The sequence below is a fragment of the Diorhabda carinulata genome, chromosome X (genome assembly GCF_026250575.1).
Source record: "Diorhabda carinulata isolate Delta chromosome X, icDioCari1.1, whole genome shotgun sequence".
Lineage (NCBI taxonomy): Eukaryota > Metazoa > Arthropoda > Insecta > Coleoptera > Chrysomelidae > Diorhabda > Diorhabda carinulata.
The window spans coordinates 49,034,510-49,046,733 of record NC_079472.1 but is presented as its reverse complement, the minus strand read 5'-3'; the positions used below and the strand labels follow the sequence as shown (position 1 = coordinate 49,046,733).

At 31.8% G+C, this 12,224-nt stretch overlaps 1 protein-coding gene across 2 annotated transcripts in view; it reads left to right on the top strand.

Moving 5' to 3' along the window:
* Nucleotides 1–317: 317 nt before the first annotated feature.
* LOC130902750 (transcriptional activator cubitus interruptus) overlaps nucleotides 318–12,224 on the top strand; it is a 202,011-nt gene continuing 190,104 nt past the window's right edge. Inside the window, exon 1 of one of the 2 annotated variants that reach the window (XM_057815021.1) lies at nucleotides 318–778. In XM_057815021.1, coding sequence (XP_057671004.1) covers nucleotides 591–778 — 188 coding nt within the window. In that variant the 5' untranslated portion in view covers nucleotides 318–590. The remainder of the gene's footprint in view (nucleotides 779–12,224) is intronic. The other variant, XM_057815023.1, reaches the window with a different exon arrangement.

Genomic DNA, 12,224 nt, shown 5'->3' with positions numbered 1-12,224 from the left:
ATGAATATTAACCAAATTGGTTACATAATTGAGTAAAAAATTAGAACAGTATAAAAAGATCATTAGTAATAGATTTTTGTTCATTCTGTATTAAAATTGAAAATGAATTATGATATTAATTTGTTATTAAAATCCGAATAAATATTTATAAAAAAAGATATGAGGAGGAGTTAATCAAACCTATAAAACTCAGTTTATAAACTCACGTGGATTATTATCACCCCGCCACTGCGTTAACAAGTGATCAGAGAATGCGAGTCCATTCCCTCACACTCGGATAAAATAAGCCCCTCCCCTCCTTGCCCCTCTCCTACACTACTTAGTTGAGTTGTAAGGTCTGCCTGTCAACCGAAATATTCTCCTGCCTCTGCATTCTGGTTAGTTCCATGTTGTCTGCAGTGTTTTATGTATGTAGTGAATCGTTTTTTTTTTCGTACCTACCGACACACGCAAATCAAAACAATTGACAATTCGAGAACGTTGACAAACATGTGTTATTATTGTACTCTCATTAACCATATGAACTGTAGGGACAACCAGATTTAGTGACTTGTGACAAATTTTTTTTGTGATGGAATGTGATTAGTGACATGCCGGAGAAAGAAGCGGATTTTCAGACCGCTATGTCCGCAGGACTTCCCATGCAATTTCCTTCAGCTTTCGCTGCCTTTCACGCTCCTTTGCCCGTTGATCAAAGAACTCACGACGGACGGTACGTCTGGGATCATAGGATGCAGCCTCCTCCTACTGGTGCCTTCCATCCGCCAGCTCCATCAAGGTAGGAATCAAAGTATGAATGCTTCAAATTTGATAGTTTCTAAAGGAAGAAACGATTTCCGGAAAGGAAAATATTTTAACTGGATTCATAAATTGTCAACAATGAATTTTCTTTCGATAATGGGGTGTCTCTTAAAAATTTCGGTTCGATTATTAATATATTTAATAAAATAGGGTTGAAATAATGAATAAAATAAATTGTTGTCTAGACATGATGTAAAGTAGTGAACCAAGAAATTAATTTATGTTTATGACAATATTAGAAATAACATCAATAGACGATTAAAAGTCAAGAATATGAAAATTTATTCATTACTTCAGTACTTATAAATTAGAATACAGGTATAAGTATAAATCTTCCTTGACTTGAATATTCCATATCACATGAGTCTTATGATAACCCATCTAGTTATTGTTTGTGATTGTTTGTTTGTACACAAAAAAATTACATGTTATGGAAGTAATTTGTGTTATCGGCTTCTCCAAAATGTTTTCAATACAAAATTCTTGACGTTTTCTTTTCGAAACTCTAATTTTCATTACTTCATTATTCAATTTTCAATGACTTTCAAACAGCGCGTAAGTTCTGTAATAGATAATTTTATTGCTAGTTAAACCTATGTAATAATTGGCATAATATATCGGTAAGGTAGTTGGTTTGATACCGCAACCCTAATGAAAAGGGAAAATATGATTATTAACTATGACTATTAACACATTAATCAATGTCAGTCCTCCATCTAGTACCAGCTTTTCGGCCAAATTTTGTTTTATACATCATCATAGTTTTCTTGGAGAGTAGTACAGTCTAACGCTTTTCCATCTTTTCTTTGGCTCCAAAATATGCTTTTATTTCAGCGATGTTTTCAATAGGGTGGTTAACTTGTGACTTTCTTTTCTTAGTAGTTGAAAAATATGTGTATCCCAAAATACAGAGGTCAACTCTGACTGTTTTCGCCGGGTTCACTCTTCTCAGATGGATACTTACTTATATAGTGGTGAATACAATTAATCAAAGTCCATTTTTTTATTTCATTGATAGGAAACGCGGCACCCATTTGGAACTAAGCTTTTCCACGCTCAAATACTTAAATAATAGTGTAAATATTTTACTATCTCACCTTTTAAACCATGTATGATTTGTGTTGACCTTTATACGTGAGATCAGGTATATCGATGGTACAAATCATTCATGTTTATCTTGTCGGAAATATATTTATTCCAAGCAGCCCTTCATTTCCTTACACAATGATTTCGGAATCTTATTCCATAAACAAAAGAAATACTTAAGTTTAAGCATCTTGCAGTCTTAATAACAATCTATGATATCGTCAGTTTTTTTTCGTATCGAAATGATAAAGCTCCTACTTCTCAATAGTTGCCTCTCCATGGGTATGTTTCTTATTCCTGTAATATGAAATAAGCTCCAGGCTATGTATTGAATATTCAACAAACAGAAACTGATATAAAATCGACAAAAATAAAAAGATTTCTGAATTGATAATAATCGTTATACATTATATAGTTGATTTTTTAGTGATTGATATCGAAAAATACAATTATTATATACTAGCTTTTACCCGCGGCTCGCTCGCATCGAATCCATTAAATAAGTATCAGAAATCATTATAATAGAAAAGAACGAACTCTGTAGCTATATAGATCTTTGAATATAGAAAAATTGCCAAAAACCTACAAAAATCCATAACTCCACATTGAATGTCCGCGCTTAGCTCCTCTCCAACTCAACCGATTTAAGTGTTTAAAAACTCAAAAGAAAGAAGGTGTTTCAGCGAGTGTTCTTTAATCAATACGAACTCTGTAGCTATATTAGAACCTGAGATATAGATCTTTGAATGTAGAAAAATTGCCAAAAACCTACAAAAATCCATAACTCCACATTGAATGTCCGCGCCTAGCTCCTCTCCAACTCAACCGATTTAAGTGTTCAAAAACTCAAAAGAAAGAAGTTGTTTCAGCGAGTGTTCTTAAACCAAAACGAAGTCTCTATCTTGAATAGAACTTGAGATATTGAGGATAGAACGTGTGTATGTGAAAAACTCCCATAAGTAATATACAGGGGGAAATCGCATTTGAGTATAACTTGAGAATGGTAAAAATTAGATGAAATCCGATGGTTGATGGCTGATCTGTGCATCAATACCTTTCATTGAAAAAAAAAAAATAAAGCAAATCGGTTGGGTAGAACGCCTGAACGGACTCGGAATGGAAATCGTCAGTTTTTTTAATAGGTATATAAGATATGTATGTATACTTACATACAAACTTTTAATTTGCTGAATATACATATTAACCATTATATTATGCATTTTAGAAGAAAATATGTAACACATATTAAAAAATAGTTCGCTAATCTAACTATTTATTGAAATGAAATGGTAATTTTCCTATTATTAGGCCGTCCTTGTAAATTCCTCAAAATTATAAATAAATTAATTCAATATGACATAAGTTCTTCCTTTAGATAACGGAATTGTTTTGCTTTGGGCTTCACGCTTCAAAAACTGTAGTACTGCACATAACAATTTCGGCATTAGATCAAACAAAAATTCTTCGTCACTTTACAATGTGAAACCATGTTTAATAACTGTAATGTTCTTAAATTCTGCAACCGTATAACCGCACTTAAATATAATCAAAAGAGATGAAGATCCTACAATTAGTCCCTAAATATTTGTTTTTACTATTAGATATTGCTGGGAGGAATGATACATATGTATTTTGCAAAAAAGATTCTACCTTATTACAAAAATATAATCTCTTAAAATTTAAATTAATACTTAGTACCATTTCTACTTGGGGCTGTACAAAGTGCGAAATTCTATTGATAACCCGCCATCTTTTGCTACTACGCGCCCAAAATCTTATGTGCCATCCAACTTCTGATGAACAGTAGAAGTAGAGATTACGGAAACATCTGCTCAAAAGGAGATAGTATACACCTTATTCTGAAGAGGCATGAGAAGGTCGAAACTGGCTTGAAAGTTTTACGTTTCTCATTTTGATCGCATACCTAAAGATACATTAATAAAACTGACTACCATCACTTGTCTGGGGACAATTGAAATTGATATTCATCTTGGTTAGATATAAATATGTTTTTTCTTTGAGAATAGTTAAGAAAACTTTTATGTGAAAACTGATTATGTGTTAATTAATCCGTAACCATTTTAATTATAATGAATGTGTTAGCTATAAATTTTCTCTATTTTTATATAGTTCATAAAGCGATTTATTTGATTACAAAGTTTTCTGTTTTCAGGAAACGCCACTTTAAAAGTTATTTTCAAAATCCGGTGATTACACAAAATATTCCACAATATTTATTTTATTTACTATACTGCTTGTAATAAGAAACCTGATCAAGAATAAGTAAATATTTTATTAGTATAAAAATATAATTTTCCAGTTGATTTTTGTTTTAAACGAGAAACATCATTACCTTAAAGTAAAAAGTGAAAAATGTCTTACTCAGTAACATTGTTGCAGAATACGAACAATATTTCTTTACATTTTCAAAATCTTTCAATTAGTCATTCGGTGAATATATCCTCAAAATTAAAATAAACATTTTGTACTAAATGCACTAGGAAGCAGTCATAAATATAATCCTTTGTTGTGAATTGTTAGTGATTGCTCTCTATCTGCTTCAAAGAACTTTGGTCTTGAATAGTATCAGTTCATTCATTTTCAAATTATATACTTGTATTGTGATTCAGGATTACGGGGACGATCAAATTTTTGTAAATTTCTTTTTAAAATATAATAAGAAAATATTTTTTTGTAATTTTGCTTCGTAAAGCTGCATTACAAATTTTATAGAAACATTTGAATGTTTTCGAAAAATTCATTGCTTAAATTGAATTAATAGCATGTTTACCAGCATTATATATTTAAAATAGAACGTTTACAACTACACTCCCACAAAGATTGCTTTTTATTCAAATAACTTGCCCAATAAACAATTGTGCCACCTAATAAATTTTCTTTTTTCTTCTTTTTCTCCGTTATTTTCTTACTTTTTTATAATATTTAACGTAAAAAAAAGATACAAATAAAGTTTGTTTTCTTCGCAACTTAGGTGATATTTATACTTAACATACTGTTTACTGGTCAGATCAGAATTTTTTGTACTAGTATTAATCAGTGCCTTGTATGATCACTCAAACAGAAAAAACTAGAATCAAAATTGGAGTTTTTCGAGCAATGTCGATTTGTAAGAATTTCTTTTGGTTATTTGAGGCAAAGACAATAATACTCTGATCGTAAAGAATTACAGATACTTAATCTACAATTTTACCATTCATGACATAGTAAAAGCATGAAGGTTTTTGTAGAATAAAAGAAAAAAGAGGCAGTTGCTAGATTGCAAGTTGACTGTACTGACTATACTGACAAGAATTTACCGAAAGTGATCGACAATATTGTTTGCTAAAGTGATAGATCTAGTGGTAAAAATGTAACAAATTTGAAGTAGTCTTGTTAGGACTATATATTTAAATTTTGTGGTTAAAGAGCCTCTCTCATCGTTGCTTAGTTAAAAAATGTTGGTAAAGTAAATATTATTTTTACTTCAAAAATAATAGATATACCACAAGAGGAACATTTATACATAGTAAATGATGTTCCACACAAGAATATTGTGATTGAAACAAATATGCTCAACAAAAGTGACTACAAAGGAAAAAAATTAACTTATATCGTTGGAAATGACGAAGAAAAATATAATGAGAATAGATTAAACAAGAAAAATCGACATAAGGACCATATAAGTGCCTATAACAAAGTAATTTTTGTTAATTTAAAATATTAGGAGTGGCTATTTAATTATGATGTGTAATGTTATAGTTCACATTTTTACTCATTATCACCACCAATATACACCTTGCATCTATAACTACATGCTCTCTACGAACCTATTTTTTGTGCTGGAAGTATTTTTTTGTTATCTCTTTTAAAGCGCGTTATGATTTATTTTACAGTTTCAATGTACGTAAACTATTCAGTTGTTGATTTCAGTGACTCTAAGATTGATGAAACAGTTCACATTTTGTTTTTTTTTTCATCAATAAAAAACATGATATTCAACGGTTTGTTTGACAAAATTATCCCTAGTATTAAAAAAAGCGAAAATTTTACGAAATCTCCTCAATTGTTAATATTGCAATAATATTTTTTCACTTATTAACAATGCCTAATTTGTGTCTTCAACGTACATTTACAAAAGTTAAAATTTTTAGATTGACCCTAACTTAAAAACCATACAAAATTTGTCAGTTTTTCTGCAAAAACTCTACAGCGTGGCGAAAGAAAATGATGGACAGGAGATGCAGTAGTTAATATATGCGCATACTATTAAAAAAAATCCAGTATAGGGCACTATGGCAGCTTCTGTATAGGGAAATAGATGATGATAAGATAAAGGATATTCCTATTGGAGAACTGGAACGTAGATACTTTCAAAGATTATGATTTCAATATACACAAAACAAATTTGAAGACTACAAGAGGAATGTTATGATTATATAATTTCTCTGCCAGGTAGTTACAAGAATATTTTTTTGAAAGGTATAGTCTCAAATACGATCCTTTCTCTTACATAGAGTTTGCAAACGCAAGAGCTGCCAAAAATACTAAACATTGGCAATTGCAAAAAGATCAATAAGAAAGTTTCCACTAAAATACTCTCTTTCCTCTCCTAGAGATAAAAAATTTCGAAAATCATTGTTTTTAGTTAAAAATTTCTGGTTTCTATTAAAATAATCAATACATTAAGTATTACGGAAATGCCAGTGTTAATCTTTAATTAATTGTATATATTACAACGTGTACAACAATATATATTTATTAATAATTAAATGAATTGAACACCTCCATAGAATTAGCAGAACTAACTAGGCAGAAACATTAATCCTACTGCATTATTTATTACTTCCAACTAATTTGTTCTATTGTAATTTTGTAGCATGCGCTGTTGGAAAAAGGTGGCGGAACAAAATAGAAAAACATATCTAGTTATAATTGGTTTAATTCAAACCACAAAAAAACTGTTGAGTAGATTCCAATCATTTTAATAAACAAAATATTATCAATATCTGAAGATATTGTTTTGTTTATTGATAATTTGTTATTTTCAGTTTTTATAATTGGTATACATATCATCAGTGTTTCTTTGTTATTCTCAATTGGAATAAATTGAGATACTAAAGCATAACTAGATCTAAAAGTAATTTTCATTATTTGAAATAACAAGAAAAAAGTATAATTGTGTCGAAAATCTTGGCTAGATGATCTCTTTTCTGCTCAAGAAAATTCAATTTATTATTGATTGGCCAGTTTGTATTAGTTAAAAGTTTATTTTTTTCCTTCTTTCCATTTTTTTCGTCTTTACTAATTCTTCTACATTCGTCTTGTAGTTTAGATTTCATTACTGGTTCTATTACTTATCACTTTTCTGGTTGAATGTAACATATTTTTATTAATTCCTCTGACATGTTTCAATCCTCTGTTACCGAGTTTTCTCTTCTTTAACATATATTGGATTCACTTCTTCAGCGCCAATTACTTTGATTTGCTTTTATTACCTAATATTGCTCTTACGAATACTATATGTATGTTTTTCTCGTTCTGTTTCACTATTATCTTTGATTTCCTTATATTTAATATTGATATAAAATAAAATTACAGTTATAGAATCAAAAACTTTTATTGAAAGCCGAACCCCAGGATATGACATTAACAGACTATTAAAATTGGTAACATCAATTGACATAAACCCAAATCAAGACATTAATGACTGAGTGATTTAAAATAGACAATAAAACTCCTTAAATCACCATCAAACAGGAAACGGTCACTTAACAGACACAAAACTGTCTCCAAGTAAAGTGATAATTAATTTTGAAATAGACAGAAATGTTTAAAATACAAGATCATAGAGATTATAAGAAAAGCCAGACGATTCATGGCAATATATTTTAATTAGAAGTACCAAATACTTGCGTCGCCGCATCCTTATTACAATTGCGCTCCACTCTCCCAGATTTCGTCCAGCTAAACGCAAATAAGGATGGTCATTAGGGACGATGCGCCTGCCAATTGTTCTTACAAATTGAAAACTGTATGGGTGACAGTGCTATGGTATAGATAATTTTTCCGATGTCTAAGATGGTAATAGACACTAGTTTATTGCTCCTACAAGTTTAATTTAGCAAGTTTATCAAGATATTCGGGAGACATGAAACTTTATGGTTTATGAACCTTGAGCTAGGATATCATTTTCCTGGAACAGAAAATAAATCGCACTAAATTATCACGACAAAAACAAAGGCTTCGGAGAGTGTTGTTCTTAACTATGACAATAACGACCTCATAGTACCAATGTGAACAAAGAACTTCTCCAATAGTTCAAAGCGAGCTCTTTAACTAGTGGTAGTTGTTATGAAAAATGCCTCAACATTCGTTTAACAATCAACGCTTTTGTAGGATTGTACATTTCAATTGGTAAATTTTTATCTTAAAAATTTCTTATTTATGACCTATCGAAAATGAAGAAACAGAACAGCCCTCACACATGTCAGTACGAATGCAAATTCGACGATACCAAGAGGTAACATTTGTGACAAAAACCAGCCTAATCACGGTCGTACCGAGACGACGTCTTCGAAGAGAGACGAAATGTTTCAGGGGTCTTTTATTGACAGCACAATCTTGCTGATAAATGAATGCGTAGAAAAGATGTCGGTATGACTTGCAACAAGAATCATTGACGGAGCTACGTGTAGTTTCTGACATTGATATAATCGCAGGATCATGAGTTGATAATATTTATTCAGTAATTCGAAGAATTTGCGTCTAGTTGAAGAGATACGTTGAAAGATCGTTTGTCAACTCTATAAGAAAGGCTGTAAACTCTGAATTAAAAAAAATGACTCTGGCTATTGTGAAGTATATTCATATGATTTTATATCAAAAAAAGTGTGATTATATCTCAACACTTGTCAAAAATTGTATTGAGAGTGAATAACCTATCTTTTTAAATTCATAAAACCGTTAAACTACCGCAAATAAATTAAATAAATCCGATTTTCTGCAAATTGTTACATTTCCTTTACGAATTTCACATTTTAAAACCGGAACCCTTAGAAATAACAAATACAGACCATTCTGAACATGCATTCCAGTTCGTACAATAGAGAAATAATAAATATTCTCCACAATCACTTTTTCGAAGAAATGTCAGCATGTTGTAACATTGACGTATTGCCTAAAAATCTCTTTTTCGACGGAATCATGATCCCTTTTGTGTTGCCAAACGACAGGTTATGAAAGTTACAGTTTTGCGGGGTACCTTTTTATATTCAGGGGTGGAATTGGAACACAAAACAGATACACATGGTTGTTGGCGTAAAATTAGAATGTTTACGGAGCTTGGTATTTATTTTATGTCGGGATTCATGTTTTTTTATTGCGTCTATAAAATGCGGATATGTGTTGAAATAAAACTTTTCCATTTAATGACATCCTCCTTTTTATATCAACATTTTATTCTTATTGTAACCATAAGTTTCAAAGAAAAAAACATGATTTACTTCGTAATAGTTCGATATCCCAAGGTTAGGATTTTGGAGCTTACAAGTCAATTATTACGCATGTTTGGATTTAGAAGAGCACTAAATGGCTGATGGAATTTCTACATAGTTGCATTGGCTGCAGTGTTCAATCAAGAGAAATAATACTTGTGATTAATAGAAGTTGTGTCCTGTTTCGATAGTTAAATACATATTTCAACTGTGATCTTATCGCGATCGTTTCTCCACTAGAGAGAATTAGTCAAACAACATTAGTCATTTCTTCTATTTTTTAAGAACGATTCTTGATTATATGTAACATGAGTGATTGCAAGTCAACAGAAGCAACACATTCAATGAGAAAGGCTATACGTACTCATATTAAGTACTATAAAATTAGCTCCATACAAAGTAAACCAACCTAGGCGGCCTTTTTGGTGTTTTTTCTATTAAACACTCTTTTTAAGATGCTGATTGACTTATAATACAGTTATAACACAACATTGATTAGGTACCGTAAAACGGAGTTACATTGAATCCCAGGGTAACATTGAACAATTTTGCAATCAAGATTATATTTTTCCACAAGTTGGCATGAAATTGTTTTTTGGGACCGATCTATTTTTTTGAGGGTCGCAAATATGTTTTTCTTGGACTTTCTTATGAAATTTCATTTCAGGTTCTCAAAATTAAGGAGAAAAACTTTTTATATTTTATATCTAAAAAAAATTTTCTGAAACTTTGGTCTGTCTAGTCTTGCACGATACTAGTACCTATTTGAACCTTATTCTACATAAGACCGTAAATGATTTGGGTTCTATAATATTTTTAACTACATAATAAAAAAAATATGTAATTTTTTTGGAAAAGTTCGTTAACATTGAACGGCAAGACTCATCGGGTTTAGGCGACATCGCGAATGATTTATGTAAATATTGTTTCCTGCCGTTAGTTTTGAATCGTACGCGATCCGTGTAACATTAGTTTGCGTCGAAAATATATGGGAAGATTGTGCAGTTCGAAAATCCCGTTTTAAAATGAGTGTTTACGTTAGAAAGTTGGGTAATCGATCATACAAAAATTACACCATAATACTATGGAACAAGTAATCCGAGAAATCAAAACAAAAAAATTTAAGATATACAAGAACCCAAAAGGAACGTTAAGCTGCAAACTGAACAATAAAAAAGTTAAAAACGTCGGTAGGCCCCCAGTTTTAAGCAACGACGAAGAAAAGTTACTGGTTGCTGTTGAAAATCGCTGAGTGGGGCTCTCCTTCGACTCACGACGATTTACGACGATTTACGACATATTATGAAAAGCCATTTGGACAAAATTGGTAGGACAGTTAAGCAGTTTAACAATAAATTGCCTGGTATCGATTGGATTAAAGGCTTTTTGAAAAGAAACAGAAAAATAAGTTTAAGAAAATCCCAAAATATTAACCCAAATAGAGCATCTACCACTAAAGAAGTTTTCAATGCTTATTTTGATAACCTTGAGCAATGTCTAGACGGAGTTTCCCCCGATTGTATGTACAACTTCGATGCAACAAATTCATCGGATGACCCTGGGTCTATAAAATGCTTATTTAATAGAACGTTTATTGTCTCACTCAAAATCAAATATTTCTTTGATGTTTTGCGGAAGTGCTTCAGGAGCTCTGCTGCCACTGTATGTAGTCTACAAAGCAGAAAACCTTTGGATAAACTGGATGGAAGGAGGACCCGATAAAACAAGATACAACCGTACAACTCATGGATTGTTTGATTCTGCAACCTTCTTAAATTGGTTTACTTCTGTTTTTCTCTTTCGCATCAAGAAGGAATCAAAGTATTGATAGGAGATAACTTGGCGAGACATTGCTCTGAGGAATTTATCAGACTGTCGGTCGAAAATAATGTTCGATTCATATGTTTACCTCCGAATACCACGCATATAGCTCAACCGCTCGATGTCGCGGTATTCGCACCACTAAAGTAAAACAGTGGCGTACAATACTCAGTGATTATAAGTTAGCGACTGGTTATAACAGGTCTTCCAAAGAAGGCGTTTCCAAAACTCTTAAAGAAGTTAATGTTGAAATTCGCATAAACCGGCGAACAAAACCTTAAAAGTGGCTTTCGGGCAACGGGTATATACCCTTTAGACAGAAATGAAATATTAAAGAAATTGCCTGGTACTGACGACACTGAAATAAACCAAAATTTCGTAAACAGTTTAAACGACACAGTTGTACAATTTCTACAGGGTATTAGGAACAAAAAAGGACCTAGAACCAAAAGAAAAAAGAAAATAAACATTGTACCGGGTAAAAGCATCGGACCAGAAGGTTTTGAAATAGGAGAAATTTCTGGATGTTCTGCACCAACCACCAAGAATAAGAAAAAGTCTGCTAAGGAATTTGATAGTGATAGTTCCGACGTAGAAATAGAGTTTCAGGACTAATCTGATTGTGATCTCGAGATATTTTCTGATGAAGTGCTTCAAGAAGAGAATAAAGAGGACGACAAGCCGACGGAGGCTGCAGTCGTTAACGATTATGTGCATGTGAGATTCGCAACCAAGAAAAGTTTAAAATTTTTCGTCGGTCTTATACAAGAAAAACTGCCTGATGGAGACTACGTTGTCAAATTCTTAAGAAATGCTAATAAATCTGCCTTCTATTGGCCAGAGGTAAATTTTTCACAGCGTTGTGCATTATAACAAAATATAATGTTGTTTTTGTTTTCAGATAGACGACGTGTCAATCGTAAGTTCCTCGGATTTTGAGAGACTTCTGCCCGCTCCAGCTAAAGACTGCCGCGGAAAAGTGGTTTTTTCGATCAAAATCGACGGGTATGCTGTGGGCTAAAA